Source organism: Coregonus lavaretus (genome assembly GCF_964263955.1).
Source record: "Coregonus lavaretus genome assembly, chromosome: 7".
In the NCBI taxonomy this organism is placed as follows: domain Eukaryota; kingdom Metazoa; phylum Chordata; class Actinopteri; order Salmoniformes; family Salmonidae; genus Coregonus; species Coregonus lavaretus.
The window spans coordinates 15,361,856-15,380,490 of record NC_139994.1 but is presented as its reverse complement, the minus strand read 5'-3'; the positions used below and the strand labels follow the sequence as shown (position 1 = coordinate 15,380,490).

General features: G+C 44.8%; 1 protein-coding gene across 1 annotated transcript in view; it reads left to right on the top strand.

The window, feature by feature from the left end:
• The window catches only part of LOC311131898 (triple functional domain protein-like), a 101,877-nt gene that overhangs the window by 26,296 nt on the left and 56,946 nt on the right, over positions 1-18,635 (top strand). The window contains exons 3-8 of the mRNA XM_084165014.1: positions 5,276-5,350; positions 6,338-6,452; positions 7,925-8,117; positions 16,109-16,213; positions 16,381-16,577; positions 16,743-16,956. Of these exons, the coding sequence (XP_084021140.1) occupies positions 5,276-5,350; positions 6,338-6,452; positions 7,925-8,117; positions 16,109-16,213; positions 16,381-16,577; positions 16,743-16,956 (899 nt within the window). The remainder of the gene's footprint in view (positions 1-5,275; positions 5,351-6,337; positions 6,453-7,924; positions 8,118-16,108; positions 16,214-16,380; positions 16,578-16,742; positions 16,957-18,635) is intronic.

Sequence of the window (18,635 nt, the reverse complement as noted above, 5' to 3'; positions counted from 1 at the left end):
GGCATAGGCTCAGGTTTTCTTGGTCTCTGTGTTTGTGGTTAGATAGGTTTCTCAATTTCTTTCTTAGGTTTTTGCATTCTTCATCAAACCATTTGTCATTGTTGTTAATTTTCTTTGGTTGTCTGCTTGAAATTTTGGGATTTGATAGGGAAGCTGAAAGGTCAAATATACTGTTTAGGTTTTCTACTGCCAAGTTTACACCTTCACTATTGCAATGAAACGTTTTGTCCAGGAAGTTGTTGAAAAGAGATTGAATTTGTTGTTGCCCAATTGTTTTTTAGTAGGTTTCTACACTACCTTCCTTCCATCTATAGTAGTATGCAGTTTGTTCGGCTTTGACATCTCATGATTCAGTATTGCACTGTTTAGGTAGACTGTGATTTTGCTGTGATCTGATATGGGTGTCAGTGGGCTGACTGTGAACACTCACTCTGGGTTGAGGTCAGCGATAAAGTAATCTACAGTACTACTGCTAAGGGATGAGCTGTAGGTGTACCTACCATAGGAGTCCCCTCAACCCCTACCATTGACTATGTACAGACCCAGCGTGTGACAGAGATGCAGGAGTTGGGACCCATTTTTGTTGGTTGTTTCGTCGTAGTTGTGTCTAGGGTGGAATATTGCGGATGGAATGCTGTCACCTCCAGGTAGATGTTTGTCCCCCTGTGTGCTAAGAGTGTCAGGTTCTTGTCCAGTTATGGCATTTAGGTCGCCACAAACTAGTACATGTCCCTGGGCCTGGAAGTGGTTTATCTCCCCCTCTAGGATGGAGAAGCTGTTATCGTTAAAGAATGGGGATTCTATTGGGGGGATGTAGGTAGCACACGTGGACATTTTCTCTGTTGAGATAATCTCCTGATTTATTTCTAACCAGATGTAAAATGCTCCTGTCTGCTCTATACCAAATTAGCATACCCCCTGAGTCTCTTCCCTGTTTTACTCCTGGTAGTTTGGGGGATGGGACTACCAGCTCTCTGTAACCTAAAGGGCAACCCGTGGGTCCATCTCCTCTATACCATGTTTCTTGTAGGATGACAATGTCTGTATTTCCGATTTCTTTGATGAAGTCTGGGTTCCTGCTCTTTAGGCCAAAGGCAGATGACCTCAGACCTTGTATATTACAGGAAGAGATAGTGAAAGCTTTGTGTTCCATAGTGTCTAGTGTTATTCTTGTGGTTTAGGCTCGGACAATTAGGAGCAGAGCATGCTGAGCATCTGGTGAATGCCTCTTAGGTCGATGGATGGTGCTTGGGCGGGTGTAATAGTGGGGGTTGGGCTTGTTGCTCTGCTCACGGCCTGGACATATGTTTGGCTGTCATGTTGAGGTCCTTGCTGTAGGGGTGGGGGGCAGAAGGGGCATAGGCCTGATCTGGGGGGGCCTATGTAGGCTGTGGCTAGGGTTTGTTTGGGGGGGGGGGGGGTCGACTGGTTGGGGTGGGGGGGGGGACGTGGCTGGTGGTGCTGTGGTCTGGGTGTAGCTCTCTCTCTCTGTAATGGGTGTGTTGTCCTGGATAACTCTAAGCACACATGTATGAGTCTGCAGGGAGAGAGGGGGGGGAAAGAGAGAGTGATAGAGAGAGGGTAGAAGGGCTGTGGTGGCATAAAAAAATATAGTCCAAGCCCAACTCCTGCGGGATATGGAGAGATTGAAGAGAGGGAAACAGGGGATAGAGAGAAAATAAGAGAGACCCAGGGATGGAGATTCATTGGCCAGCAGGGGCTCATTTTCCCAGCTCTTTATCTCAATATGAAATAATGAGCTATTTCTGTCTTGCTGCAACTGTGGTGTAGGTGTTGTGCTGTGTTGGGGTGTAGGTAGGTAGGATATGTTTTTCTCTGTTTAGTGAAGGACAGGTAGTGGTCTCATTCTGTCAACACATGACCAGGAAATAAACTATACTTTTTATTTCTCCTCGTCTCTCTCTCTGGGTAAGGCACTAATTCAACAACTACAGCCTCACTTATTCCTCTGTGTGTGCGTTCTTGCTTCATTAAACTAGGGTTCATAGCCAGTCACTAGGAGTCAGTGGAAACATCTCTCTGTCAGTCAGAATAACATACAGCTGGCGGGTTATACACTGTATCGGCAGGATAGAACAGCAGCCTCTGGTAAGACAAGGGGTGGTGGTCAATGTATATTTGTAAACAACAGCTGGTGCACGATATCTAATGAAGTCTCGAGGTTTTGCTCGCCTGAGTATCTCATGATAAGCAACGCCTGAGTATCTCATGATAAGCAGGAGACCACAATATCTACCAAGAGAGTTTTCATCTATATTCTTCATAGCTGTCTATTTACCACCACAAACCGATGCTGGCACTAAGACCGCACTCAATGAACTGGATACGGCCTTAAGCAAACAGGAAAACGCTCATCCAGAGGCAGCGCTCCTAGTGGCCGATGACTTTAATGCAGGGAAATGTACATCCGTTTTACCTAATTTCTACCAGCATATTAAATGTGCAACCAGAGGGAAAAAAACTCTAAACCACCTTTACTCCACACACAGAGACACGTACCGAGCTCTCCCTCGCCCTCCATTTGGCAAATCTGACCATAATTCTATCCTCCTGATTCCTGCTTACAAGCAAAAACTAAAGCAGGAAGCACCAGTGACTCGATCAATAAAAAAGTGGTCAGATGAAGCAGATGCTAAGCTACAGGACTGTTTTGCTACCACAGACTGGAATATGTTCCGGGATTCTTCCGATGGCATTGAGGAGTACACCACATCAGTCACTGGCTTCATCAATAAGTGCATCGATGACGTCGTCCCCACAATGACCGTACGTACATACCTCAACCAGAAGCCATGGATTACAGGCAACATCCGCACTGAGCTAAATGGTAGAGCTGCCGCTTTCAAGGAGCGGGACTCTAACCCGGATGCTTATAAGAAATCCCGCTATGCCCTCCAACGAACCATCAAACAGGCAAAGCGTCAATGCAGGACTAAGATCGAATCGTACTACACCGGCTCCGACGCTCGTCGGATGTGGCAGGGCTTGCGAACTATTACAGACTACAAAGGGAAGCACAGCCGCGAGCTGCCCAGTGACACAACCCTACCAGACGAGCTAAATTACTTCTATGCTCGCTTCGAGGCAAGTAACACTGAAACATGCATGAGAGCATCAGCTGTTCCGGACGACTGTGTGATCACGCTCTCCGTAGCCGATGTGAGTAAGACCTTTAAACAGGTCAACATTCACAAGGCCGCAGGGCCAGACGGATTACCAGGACGTGTACTCCTAGCATGCGCTGACCAACTGGCAAGTGTCTTCACTGACATTTTCAACCTCTCCCTGTCTGAGTCTGTAATACCAACATGTTTCAAGCAGACCACCATAGTCCCTGTGCCCAAGAACACTAAGGTAACCTGCCTAAATGACTACCGACCCGTAGCACTGACCTCTGTAGCCATGAAGTGCTTTGAAAGGCTGGTCATGGCTCACATCAACACCATTATCCCAGAAACCCTAGACCCACTCCAATTTGCATACCGCCCCAACAGATCCACAGATGATGCAATCTCTATTGTGCTCCACACTGCCCTTTCACACCTGGACAAAAGGAACACCTATGTGAGAATGATATTAATTGACTACAGCTCAGCGTTCAACACCATAGTGCCCTCAAAGCTCATCACTAAGCTAAGGGCCCTGGGACTAAACACCTCCCTCTGCAACTGGATCCTGGACTTCCTGACGGGCGCCCCCAGGTGGTAAGGGTAGGTAACAACACATCTGCCACGCTGATCCTCAACACGGAGGCCCCTCAGGGGTGCGTGCTCAGTCCCCTCCTGTACTCCCTGTTCACTCATGACTGCATGGCCAGGCACGACTCCAACACCATCATTAAGTTTGCAGATGACACAACAGTGGTAGGCCTGATCACCGACAACGACAAGACAGTCTATAGGGAGGAGGCCAGAGACCTGGCCGTGTGGTGCCAGGACAACAACCTCTCCCTCAACGTGATCAAGACAAAGGAGATGATTGTGGACTACAGGAAAAAGGAGAGGACCGAGCACGCCCCTATTCTCATCGACGGGGCTGTAGTGGAGCAGGTTGAGAGCTTCAAGTTCCTTGGTGTCCACATCACCAACAAACTAACATGGTCCAAGCACACCAAGACAGTCGTGAAGAGGGCACGACAAAACCTATTCCCCCTAAGGAGACTGAAAAGATTTGGCATGGGTCCTCAGACCCTCAAAATGTTCTACAGCTGCACCATCGAGAGCATCCTGACTGGTTGCATCACTGCCTGGTATGGCAACTGCTCGGCCTCCGACCGCAAGGCACTGCAGAGGGTAGTGCATACGGCCCAGTACATCACTGGGGTCAAGCTTCCTGCCATCCAGGACTATACCAGGCGGTGTCAGAGGAAGGCCCTAAAAATTGTCAAAGACTCCAGCCACCCTAGTCATAGACTGTTCTCTCTGCTACCGCATGGCAAGCAGTACCGGAGCGCCAAATGTCTAGGTCCAAGAGGCTTCTTAACAGCTTCTACCCCCAAGCCATAAGACTCCTGAACATCTAATCAAATGGCTACCCAGACTACTTGCATTGCCCCCCCCCCCCCACCCCCCCCCCCCACCCCCTCTTTTACCCTGCTGCTACTCTCTATTTATTATCGAAGCATAGTCACTTTAATAACTCAACCTACATGTACATATTACCTCAATTACCTCGACTAACCAGTGCCCCCGCACATTGACTCTGTACCAGTACCCCCTGTATATAGCCTCGCTATTGTTATTTTTACTGCTGCTCTTTAATTATTTGTTACTTTTATTTCGTATATTTTTATATTGTATTTTTTTTTTTGAGTTTTTTGTTGTTGTTGGTATTCTTAAAACTGCATTGTTGGTTAAGAGCTTGTAAGTAAGCATTTCAATGTAAGGTCTACACCTGTTGTATTCGGCGCATGTGACAAATTACATTTTATTTGATGGCAGGGATTTTCCTCACATCAACTGAGCCCAAAATAAACCTCTCCTCTCCACAACTCTTCAACAGTTACTCCAGCCAGACAAAATCAATATCATGTTCCCATTCTGAAAACGTTGTTTCTTTGACTGTGATGCTGAAAAAAATCAACCGCCTATGCCCATACTCAAGGAAGAAATACAACCTCAGAAATGTGGATTGTAGAACAAGTTGGATAAAACTAGGCCTATTTTTCCTGAAACCTTTCGATGTAAGAGGAGAGAATTTGAACATTGAGAGTTTCTGTAAAAATCCTAACACTTCTGTCTTTCCCTCTCTCCAGGTTTTCGCAAAAATGAAGACATGAGAGCGATGGAGGTGTTGCCTATTCTAAAGGAAAAAGTTGCCTTCCTATCAGGTGTGTGTGTGTGTGAGAGAGAGAATCCTGGTTTCTTTCTTCATAAACAAAGCTAATGGAACATGACACATTCGCTACGTAGAGCTTCACACACTGACAGCTACCAGGCATGGAGCTACACACACGCATTCTGAGTGAATTTATAGCTGTGACCCGTGGCTACTGAGAGGTCAGACACTTGACCTTTGACCCCTCGTCTGCCAGTTCTCAACTATTTTAGTGTTGAACATTATGTCTTTGTGTGCTTTTGATTGTGTCTGTGTGAGCTAATGTGTTTGTGTGTGTGTGTGGGTCATTCCACTTCCTCTTTTGTCTGACTCCATTCTCCTCCTGTGTGTAGCCAAGGTCACTGACAGATGGACCATAATGACAAGAAGAGAGAGAAATAGAGAGAGGAAGAGAGAGGCGAGGTCAGAGAGAGTGGTTGCTATAGCGATGAGTTACTGTCTGTCAACCGTTTCCCATAATGCATTTTGCTAAAGTACTTGGTTTTGAAAGGAGAGGAGCGGTGGAGGGAGGGAGGGAGGGAGGGAGGGAAAGAGAGGAAGAGGGTAGTGTAGGAAAGAAAGAGGAACGTATTGAAATTTGAAGAAATGTTGAGAGATGTATAGATCGTATATCCAGCTACTACTAGGCCTACCTAACACACATTAACATAGTCAAATAAATTACTGTAGGATTTCTATAGAAATGCCTCTATATTTCTGTATAGGCCTATTGCTTTCTACATAGTCTTCCTGATACAATAATGTATTCCCTGCCATTCTGAGTACCTGTTCCTGAGATAATGCTATCATGTGGCCATGATCATACTCATGGGAATATATGAACTCTCATGTGTTTCTGACTATGTCCACCAGGAGGCAGAGGTGTGCGTGCGTACACTACACTGTGCTCTAAGCTGACTGTCCTGTGTGTATTTGTGTGTGTGTGTGTGTTTGTGTGTTTTCACTCTCTAAGATGAATGTTTTCTCCTGTGTGTTCCAGGGGGCAGAGACAGACGCGGAGGTCCAGTGTTAACGTTTCCGTCACGCAGTAACCACGACAGAATACGAGCTGACGACCTCAGAAGACTCATAGCGTACCTCGCTGGCATCCCCAAGTACGTACGTGTGTGTGTGTGTGTGTGTACAGTACCTGCATGCGTACATATTGTGTGTGTATTTCTATGGTTGGTTTAGTCTCTTGGATTCAGATCTTTAACCAAACACGAGAGAGAAAGTGCGAGGGAGGGAGTGATGAAAACAGAGAGCGATATATTGTGGGCCAGAATACCTGCCGCAGCTCATCTGTTGCCAAGAACCCTTCCTCCACACTGTCACTAGAGAGAGACAAATGGATGGAGAGAGAGAGATGGAGAGTCCGAACCAAAAGGAGGGAGTGAGGGATGGAGAGAGCGAGTGGAGCATAGAGCGGGAGATGGCAAGGGATTAAAACAGAGAGATAGAGCGCATGTGCGGGGAGGGGGGTGTGTGTTTGTGTGAGTACAACAGAGTGTCGCAGAGGCGGTACGGGTGCTAGATCAGCACAGTAGTTGTGATGATGGCTGCGGATGAGTAGGTCTTTACGCTGCTGTGCTCTCGTCCTAGGTACGTCTCTCCTTCCATCGTATCTCTCTAATTAAAATGTATATTTTAACGGTTCTTCTACTCTCTCGCTTTCTATGTAGAGAAGATGTAGATCTCTCGCTCCCACTTTTTCTCTAGTTACCTTATTTGTCTTTCTCTCTCTCTCCCCTCTCTCTCTCTCTGCTTAGTGTAGTGGGAGTCAGAGTTGCTGTTTTATTTTTTGTTGACCTGGAACACATCTGCAGACTGTCTGTAGCTGACAGACAGATGTTAGAAAGAGAGGGAGGGCTGGATAGAAAGGGAAGGGATCCAGAAAGATAGTGGAGGAGAGAATAAGGGATTGAGAGAAGAATAAGGTATTGAGAGAGATAAAGGATAGTATGCTCCTGAGAGATAGAAGTCTCTGGGGCTGAGTGTTGTGGTCAGCCGAGAGAGAAAGAGAGCGGGGGGATAAGTAGATCCAATGTTTATTACTAGCCATGCAGGAGATGTATGATGCCGTGGGGAGAATCTTAGTTTAACTACGGTCTTGATGCTGATGATGGATTGAGTCTCTCTTGCTTTGTTTTGGTTATTATACTGAGTGATTTTTCTTCCAATTTGGATGGAAATCACTGTAGGTTTTTGTGATTTATCATTCTGTGTGTGGGTGTGTGTGTGCGTGCGTTCGCAGTGCGTACTGTATGTGCTTTTCACAGTACAGAAAATGCGTCATCACCATCTCATGGTTTGTTTTGATTCTCTCCCTCCCTCCCTTCCCTCTCTTTCTCTACCTCCCACTCATCCTCCTCCCTCTGTCTCCACCACTTCTCTCGGCCCCCTCCCCTTTCCCACCCTCCCACTCTTTCGCTACCACCTCTCCCCCTCCTACCTTCTCTCTCCCTCCCACTCTCTCCTCCCTCCTCCCTCCTCCCTCCTCCCTCCTCCTTATCTTTCCCTACCACCCACTCTCACTTATTCGCTACCACCTTCCTTCTCCCTCCTCCTCCTCCCTCCCTCGGTCCAGTGAGGAGGTGATCAAGCATGGCTTCACAGTCATAGTGGACATGCGAGGCAGTAAATGGGACAGTATCAAATCTCTACTGAAGATCCTCCAGGAGTCGTTCCCCTGCTGTATACACGTAGCGCTCATCATCAAACCAGACAACTTCTGGCAGAAACAACGCACCAACTTCGGCAGCTCCAAGTTCGAATTTGAGGTAACATTTTTGTTTTTATTGTACTATACTGTTCTGTACTTAGGGTTGCAAAGGGAGGGTATATTACTGGAAACTTTCTAAGACATCTAGTGGCCCTTTTGGGTACTTCAGATCATAGGTGTCTGTAATTATCTCTGGCCCTCTGTGTTAATGTCAGAGCGGGCGTAGGTGTGGTGTAGGAATCAGATGCAGGACACAGATGCTAGTCCAAAAATACTTTAGTAAAGTCCACAAAAAGAACGGCTACAACCAGAGCCGGAGGCACGAGGAAAATAACGCACACAGCGTATAAATGCTAAACACAGCAAACACGCACAACAAGTGCGACTCTCTATCCAATACAGAATAGAGCACTAACTGACTGGAAGCACCAGCTGACAAGGAACAACTACACACAACCACAAGACAGAAACAACGAGAACTTAAAGGACACATAATCAAGACAAAATGAGAAACAGGTGTACCAAAACAGACCAAACCAAACAAACACAGAAACAACGAACGGTGGCAGCTAGTACTCCGGAGACGACGACCGCCGAAGCCTGCCCGAACAAGGAGAAGGAGCAGCCTCGGCCGAAACCGTGACAGTTAAATAGATAAAATAATCAAATAAGATGATTTTAAAATAAACAATTGAATGACAAAGCTGTAAAACATTAAATATAAACCATAAACTTAGTGAATACCATTGGTTTTTAATATGAGGGTTTCAGCATGAAATATCTTCTTTTTTTTTGTCAATATGTTGTTGTTGTAAAAAAATGTGGCCCCAAATTGGTGGCAGTTGTGAAAAAAGTTAAGAGTTATGCCATTGTTGATTTAGATGTTTTTTTCATTAATTAGGCTATTTTCTCTTGAACCATATGGTCGATCCACTAGAAACTGATGGAATACTAGTGCATTCGGAAAGTATTCAGACCCCAAGACCTTTTCCACATTTTGTTACGTTACAGCCTTATTCTAAAATGGATTAAATAAATACAAATCCTCATCAATCTACACACAATACCCCATAATGACAAAGCGAAACCAGGTTTTTATAAATTTTTGCAAATGTATAAAAAAAACTAAAAACAGAAATACCTTATTTACATAAGTATTCAGACCCTTTGCTATGAGGTGCATCCTGTTTCCATTGATCATCCTTGAGATGTTTCTACAACTTGTTTCTACAACTTGATTGGAGTCCACCTTTGGTAATTTCAATTGATTGGACATTATTTGGAAAGGCACACACCTGTCTATATAAGGTCCCACAGTTGACGGTTCATGTCAGAGCAAAAACCAAGCCATGAGTTCGAAGGAATTGTCCGTAGAGCTCCGAGACAGGATTGTGTCGAGGCACAGATCTGGGGAAGGGTACCAAAAAATGTCTGCAGCATTGGAAGGTCCCCAAGAACACAGTGGCCTCCATCATTCTTAAATGGAAGAAGTTTGGAACCACCAAGACTCTTCTTAGCGCAGGCCGCCCGGCCAAACTGAGCAATCAGGGGAGAAGGGCCTTGGTCAGGGAGGTGACCAAGAACCCGATGGTCACTCTGGCCAAGCTCCAGAGTTCCTCTGTGGAGATGGGTGAACCTTCCAGATGGACAACCATCTCTGCAGCACTCCACCAATCAGGCCTTTATCGTAGAGTGGCCAGAGGGAAGCCACTCCTCAGTAAAAGGCACATGACAGCCTGCTTGGAGTTTGCCAAAAGGCACCTAAAGGACTCTCAGACCATGAGAAACAAGATTCTCTGGTCTGATGAAACCAAGATTGAACTCTTTGGCCTGAATGCCAAGCGTCACGTCTGGAGGAAACCTGGCACCATCCCTATGGTGAAGCATGGTGGTGGCAGCATCATGCTGTGGGGATGTTTTTCTGCGGCAGGGACTGGGAGACTAGTCAGGATCGAGGGAAAGATGAACGGAGCAAAGTACAGAGAGATCCTTGATGAAAACCTGCTCCAGAGCGCTCAGGACCTCAGACTGGGTTCAAAGGTTCACCTTCCAACAGGACAATGACCCTAAGCACACAGTCAAGACAACGCAGGAGTGGCTTCGGGACAAGTCTCTGAATGTCCTTGAGTGGCCCAGCCAGAGCCCAGACTTGAACCCGATCGAACATCTCTGGAGAGACCTGAAAATAGCTGTGCAGTGACGTTCCCCATCCAACCTGACAGAGCTTGAAATGATCTACAGAGAAGAATGGGAGAAACTCCCCAAATACAGGTGTGCCAAGCTTGTACCTTCATACCCAAGAAGACTCGAGTCTGTAATTGCTGCCAAAGGTGCTTCAACAAAGTACTGAGTAAAGGGTCTGAATATTTATGTAAATGTGATATTTCTGGTTATTATTTTTGAAAAATGTGCGGAAATGTCTGAACCTGTTTTTGCTTTGTCATTATGGGGTATTGTATGTAGATTGATGAGGGAAAAAAACAATTTAATCAATTTTAGAATAAGACTGTAACGTAACAAAATATGGAAAAAGTAAAGGGGTCTGAATACATTCCGAATGCACTGTATGAATACATTTAAAAAAAGTTATTAAAGTATAAATTACCGAAGTTACCATACATTGCCATAGATAACCAAAATTATAGAAGATTCCGGTGACTAAATTACCGGTAACTTTGCAACCCTAACTATACTATACTATGCTATACTGTGGTCCTCTGTAGCTCAGCTGGTAGAGCACGGTGGTGCTTGTAATGCCAAGGTAGTGGGTTCGATCCCCGGGACCACCCATACACAAAAATGTATGCACGCATGACTGTAAGTCGCTTTGGATAAAAGCGTCTGCTAAATGGCATATATATATATATATGTACTATACTGTACTGTACCATGTCACTGCATTCATTGCATTTTAATGACTGTGCCTTTGCTGAAACGTAACAAATTCAACAACAATAGGGTATGTTTTGGACTGTGACTTTGAGGTGTACCGCTTATTATACGCTTTGCTGTTTTAAATGTGTTATTTAGAATCACAATGGGATATTCTATGGAACTCTGCTTGTTTTAATTCACACACACACACACACAAACACACACACACACACACACACACACACACACACACTGCTGTTTTGAATTGTTTTTGATAGGCTTGTAGGCTTGATTACTTGTAATAGTGTTGAAAATCCTGCAGAGCAATGCAATAATGTAATGAAGCTCTAGGTTATTCGCTCTGATTTATTTGCTGGTTTTATTTGCCGTGTCTGTGATGTGTAGAGCGCTACTTTTGTTGTTGTATTAAGTTGACACACACACACAGCCACACACACAGCCACACATACAGCCACACACACAGCCACACATACACAGCCACCCTGTTAGAGCAATGCTGTGGTATTGGGTTGTCTCAGAGGGCTTTATTGATTGGTTGATGGTGTGTAAAGCCGTGTGTCACTCTGTCAGCCAGTCGCCACAGGGCCACAGAACACACACGTGATTAAACACCACCCATTCTCTTTATCCTGCTGTGTGCGTGTGTGCGTGTGCGCGAGACCAATGTGTGCGTGTGTCAAATCCAACGTTATTTGTCACGTGCCGAATACAACAGCTGTAGACCTTACCGTGAAATGCTTACTTACAAGCCCTTAACCAACAATGGCATTTTTTAAACAAGTAAGTAAGAAAATATTAACATAAAAATAAAATAAAGTAAGAAAGAAGTAACACTATAAAAAAACAACGAGGCTACAGTTGAAGTCGGATGTTTACATACACTTAGGTTGGAGTCATTAAAACTTGTTTTTCATCCACTCCACACATTTCTTGTTAACAAACTATCGTTTTGGCAAGTCGGTTAGGACATCTACTTCGTGCATGACACAAGTAATTTTCCAACAATTGTTCACAGACAGATTATTTCACTTATAATGCACTGTATCACAATTCCAGTGGGTCAGAAGTTTACATACACTAAGTTGACTGTGCCTTTAAACAGCTTGGAAAATTCCAGAAAATGATGTCATGGCTTTAGAAGCTTCTGATAGGCTAATTGACATCATTTGAGTCAATTGGAGGTGTACCTGTGGATGTATTTCAAGGCCTACCTTCAAACACAGTGCCTCTTTGCTTGACATCGTGGGGAAAAAAATTGCAGACTTCCACAAGTCTGGTTCATCCTTGGGAGCAATTTCCAAACGCCTGAAGGTACCACGTTCATCTGTACAAACAATAGTACGCAAGTATAAACACCATGGGACCACGCAGCCGTCATATCGCTCAGAAAGGAGACGCGTTCTGTCTCCTAGAGATGAACGTACTTTGGTGCGAAAAGTGCAAATCAATCCCAGAACAACAGCAAAGGACCTTGTGAAGATGCTGGAGGAAACAGGTACAAAAGTATATATATCCACAGTAAAACGAGTCCTATATCGACATAACCTGAAAGGCCGCTCAGCAAGGAAGAAGCCACTGCTCCAAAACCGCCATAAAAAAGCCAGACTACAGTTTGCAACTGCACATTGTGGACAAAGATTGTACTTTTGGAGAAATCTCCTCTGGTCTGATGAAACAAAAATAGAACTGTTTGGCCATAATGACCATCGTTATGTTTGGAGGAAAAAGGGGGAACGCTTGCAAGCCGAAGAACACCATGCCAACTGTGAGGAACGGGGGTGGCAGCATCATGCTGTTGGGGTGCTTTGCTGCAGGAGGGACTGGTGCACTTCACAAAATAGATGGCATCATGAGGAAGGAAAATTATGTGGATATACAGTGGGGAAAAAAGTATTTAGTCAGCCACCAATTGTGCAAGTTCTCCCACTTAAAAAGATGAGAGAGGCCTGTAATTTTCAACATAGGTACACGTCAACTATGACAGACAAATTGAGAAAGAAAAATCCAGAAAATCCCATTGTAGGATTTTTAATGAATTTATTTGCAAATTATGGTGGAAAATAAGTATTTGGTCACCTACAAACAAGCAAGATTTCTGGCTCTCACAGACCTGTAACTTCTTCTTTAAGAGGCTCCTCTGTCCTCCACTCGTTACCTGTATTAATGGCACCTGTTTGAACTTGTTATCAGTATAAAAGACACCTGTCCACAACCTCAAACAGTCACACTCCAAACTCCACAATGGCCAAGACCAAAGAGCTGTCAAAGGACACCAGAAACAAAATTGTAGACTTGCACCAGGCTGGGAAGACTGAATCTGCAATAGGTAAGCAGCTTGGTTTGAAGAAATCAACTGTGGGAGCAATTATTAGGAAATGGAAGACATACAAGACCACTGATAATCTCCCTCAATCTGGGGCTCCACGCAAGATCTCACCCCGTGGGGTCAAAATGATCACAAGAACGGTGAGCAAAAATCCCAGAACCACACGGGGGGACCTAGTGAATGACCTGCAGAGAGCTGGGACTAAAGTAACAAAGCCTACCATCAGTAACACACTACGCCGCCAGGGACTCAAATCCTGCAGTGCGAGACGTGTCCCCCTGCTTAAGCCAGTACATGTCCAGGCCCGTCTGAAGTGCATTTGGATGATCCAGAAGAGGATTGGGAGAAAGTCATATGGTCAGATGAAACCAAAATATAACTTTTTGGTAAAAACTCAACTCGTCATGTTTGGAGGACAAAGAATGCTGAGTTGCATCCAAAGAACACCATACCTACTGTGAAGCATGGGGGTGGAAACATCATGCTTTTGGGCTGTTTTTCTGCAAAGGGACCAGGACGACTGATCCGTGTAAAGGAAAGAATGAATGGGGCCATGTATCGTGAGATTTTGAGTGAATACCTCCTTCCATCAGCAAGGGCATTGAAGATGAAACGTGGCTGGGTCTTTCAGCATGACAATGATCCCAAACACACCGCCCCATGGCAACGAAGGAGTCGCTTCGTAAGAAGCATTTCAAGGTCCTGGAGTGGCCTAGCCAGTCTCCAGATCTCAACCCCATAGAAAATCTTTGGAGGGAGTTGAAAGTCTGTGATGCCCAGCGACAGCCCCAAAACATCACTGCTCTAGAGGAGATCTGCATGGAGGAATGGGCCAAAATACAAGCAACAGTGTGTGAAAACCTTGTGAAGACTTACAGAAAACGTTTGACCTGTGTCATTGCCAACAAAGGGTATATAACAAAGTATTGAGAAACTTTTGTTATTGACCAAATACTTATTTTCCACCATCGTTTGCCAATAAATTCATTAAAAATCCTACAAAGTGATTTTCTGGATTTTTTTTTCTCATTTTGTCTGTCATAGTTGACGTGTACCTATGATGAAAATTACAGGCCTCTCTCATCTTTTTAAGTGGGAGAACTTGCACAATTGGTGGCTGACTAAATACTTTTTTTCCCCACTGTATTGAAGCAACATCTCAAGACATCAGTCAGGAAGTTAAAGCTTGGTCGCAAATGGGTCTTCCAAATGGACAATGACCCCAAGCATACTTCCAAAGTTGTGGCAAAATGGCTTAAGGACAACAAAGTCAAGGAATTGGAGTGGCCATCACAAAGCCCTGACCTCAATCCTATATAACTTTTGTGGGCAGAACTGAAAAAGCGTGTGCGAGCAAGGAGGCCTACAAACCTGACTCAGTTACACCAGCTCTGTCAGGAGGAATGGGCCAAAATTCACCCAACTTATTGTGGGAAGCTTGTGGAAGGCTACCCGAAACGTTTGACCCAAGTTAAACAATTTAAAGGCAATGCTACCAAATACTAATTGAGTGTATGTAAACTTCTGACCCACTGGGAATGTGATGAAAGAAATAAAAGCTGAAATAAATCATTCTCTCTACTATTATTCTGACATTTCACATTCTTAAAATAAAGTGTTGATCCTAACTGACCTAAGACAGGGAATCTTTACTAGGATTAAATGTCAGGAATGTATTTGGCTAAGGTGTATGTAAACTTCCGACTTCAACTGTATATACAGTGCAGGGGGTACCTGTACAGTGTCAATGTGCGGGGGTACAGGTTAGTCGAGGTCATTGAGGTGATATGGGGTACAGGTTAGTCGAGGTCATTGAGGTAATATGGGGTACAGGTTAGTCGAGGTCTTTTAGGTAATATGGGGTACAGGTTAGTCGAGGTCATTGAGGTAATATGGGGTACAGGTTAGTCGAGGTCAGTGAGGTAATATGGGGTACAGGTTAGTTGAGGTCATTGAGGTAATATGGGGTACAGGTTAGTCCAGGTCATTGAGGTAATATGGGGTACAGGTTAGTCCAGGTCATTGAGGTAATATGTACATGTGCCCGCTTGGGTGTTTTTCAGCGCCACGTTTTGCTCAGTGAAAATCACTTTTCCATCCAATGCTGGGTTATGCTTTTAAAATGTTGAAGGAATAGAGAGAGATATGGAGAGATGGGCTGATGCATTCTAACCTGGATTTGTCAATAGAAGATAACTCTTAGAATTGTGTTTTGCTCCTTCTGTCCGCCTTTCTTTGGGATTAGAGTTTCTCATCTTTTTTATTTCTCTCTCTCTCTCTAATCTTGCCCACGCAAGGCTTTGTCAGGTCTATCCTCATTCCTCACTCCTCTCTCTATCCTTCAATCTGACACAGAGTGTGGGTGTTAACCTTGCTGTGTGGGTTGGTATTATCTTGGCAGTGAGAGTGGAAACAATCTCTCCCATATTTCTCAATCTGTATAGACATATCTTTACCTTTTCTGAGGTAAAAGTCATTTTCTAAATGTCCCCAAAACGCTATATGAAATCAGCAGACTTAATCAATGATAAAGAGAAAGGGAGACTGAGAGATGAGACTCCTTCCTTTTTTGTCACAGCCAATCAAATGTGTCTGCCTGAGTGTCTGAATCACCATTATTGTGTCACTGACAGAGTGGGCACAGAGTGGGCACAGAGTGGGCATTGAACTTCTCCTGATCCCGTTTACCATTGTTTACCAAAAGGCAGTGATGATTTTGTTAGAATTGATTAAAACCTTCTCTATCCCTCCCTCTTCCCTTTCTTTCCCTTCCCTCTTTATCTTTCCTCCTCATCTCTGCGTTCTTCCCCCTCTCCATCTCTCTCTAGACCACCATGGTATCGTTGGAGGGTCTATCTAAGGTGGTTGACCCCTCCCAGCTGACCCCTGACTTCGAGGGAAGTCTGGAATACAACCATGACGAGTGGATCGAGGTACGACCAGTCTATCAATTAATCAATCTATGGTTTGCAAAAACTAAAATACACTGACTAAAACACACACACACACACACACTTTAGCTCTATTAGTCAGTACTAAAACCACAAGTCAATCAATCCATCAATCAATCAATCCATACAGTATCTGTGTTCTTTTCCAGGTGCGGGTTGCATTTGAGGAGTTTACGGGGCACGCGGGTCACATGTTGTCGAGGCTGGAGGAGATGCAGGAGGTGGTGGCGAGGAAAGACTTCCCCACGGATCTGGACGGGGCTCGGCGCATGATAGAGGAACACGCCACGCTGAAGAAGAAAGTCATCAAAGCTCCAATAGAGGAACTGGATACGGAGGGACAGAGGTAGACTGCGCACCACACACAGACACACACACACACGCACTCGGAAACAGACTGATGGTGAGGCTAATTTTACACTGCTGATGGTGTGTGTGTGTGTGTGTGTGTGTGTGTATGTTGTTTCACATTATGTCCTCTCTCTCCCACGCTGTGTGTGTCCTCTCCCAGGTTACTGCAGCGTATCCAGAGCAGTGAGTCGTACAGGAACTCTAACGCCAGCGGTGTGTGTAACGCTGACTCCCAGGGGCTGATGCCACGCGTCGCCACCCTGCTGGACAAACTCCACACCACACGACAACACCTCCACCAGGCCTGGCACATCAGGAAACTCCAGCTGGACCAGTGCTTCCAGCTACGCCTCTTCGAACAGGACGCTGAGAAGGTATCATGGCTGGATGGATAGATAGTAAAGGAAAAGACAAGTGCAACAGTTAAAAGTGCTAGTATGATTTGTTTGTGTGTGTGAAGAGGGGGTGAATCGATCCAGTGTAATAGACTAATAGAGTATCATTGATACTGTAGATAGTTTCAGTAGAATAGACAGATAGCAGTGTTGGACTGCGGTAGGGGCTTGTTGCTAGGACACCATAGACAGTAGTTAGCTCTGAAGAGGCTGTTGGTATTCTCTTATGACACTCATCTCTCTTCTCCCTGTGCCTTGTGCTTCACAGATACATCTATATGTGTATAAATGTATATATGTACAGTACCAGTCAAAAGTTTGGACACACCTACTCATTCAAGGGTTTTTCTTTATTTTTTACTATTTTCTACATTGTAGAGTAATAGTGAAGACGTCAAAACTATGAAATAACACATATGGAATCATGTAGTTACAAAAAGTGTTAAACAAATCAAAATCTATTTTATATTTGAGATTCTTCAAAGTAGCCACCCTTTGCCTTGATGAGAGCTTTGCACACTCTTGGCATTCTCTCAACCAGATTCACCTGGAATGCTTTTCCAACAGTCTTGAAGGAGTTCCTACATATGGTGAGCACTTGTTGGCTGCTTTTCCTTCACTCTGCGGTCCAACTCATCCCAAACCATCTCAATTGGGTTGAGTTCGGGTGATTGTGGAGGCCAGGTCATCTGACGCAGCACTCCATCACTCTCCTTCTTGGTCAAATAGCCCTTACACAGCCTGGAGGTGTGTTGGGTCATTGTCCTGTTGAAAAACAAATGATAGTCCCACTAAGCCCAAACCAGATGGGATGACGTATAGCTGCAGAATGCTGTGGTAGCCATGTTGGTTATGTGTGCCTTGAATTCTAAATAAATCACAGACAGTGTCACCAGCAAAGCACCCACACACCATAACACCTCCTCCTCCACGCTTCACGATGGGAAACACACATGCGGAGATCATCCGTTCACCTACTCCGCATCTCACAAAGACACGGCGGTTGGAACCAAAAATCTCAAATTTGGACTCATCAGACCAAAGGACAGATTTCCACCGGTCTAATGTCCATTGCTTGAGTTTCTTGGCCCAAGCAAGTCTCCTCTTCTTATTGGTGACCTTTAGTAGTGGTTTCTTTGCAGCAATTCGACCATGAAGGCCTGATCCACACAGTCCCCTCTGAACGGTTGATGTTGAGATGTGTCTGTTACTTGAACTCTGTGAAGCACTTATTTTGGCTGCAGTCTGAGGTGCAGTTAACTCTAATGAACTTATCCTCTGCACCAAAGGTAACTCTGCGTCTTTCTTTCCTGTGGCGGTCCTCTTGAGAGCGACTGCACTTGAAGAAACGTTCAAAGTTCTTGAAATGTTCCGTATTGACTGACCTTCATGTCTTAAAGTAATGATGGACTGTCGTTTCTCTTTACTTATTTGAGCTGTTCTTGCCATAATATGGACTTGGTCTTTTACCAAATAGGGCTATCTTCTGTATACCACCCCTACCTTGTCACAACACAACTGATTGGCTCAAACGCATTAAGAAGGAAAGAAATTCCACAAATGAACTTTTAACAAGGTACACCTGTTAATTGAAGTACATTCCAGGTGACTACCTCATGAAGCTGGTTGAGAGAATGCCAAGAGTGTGCAAAGCTGTC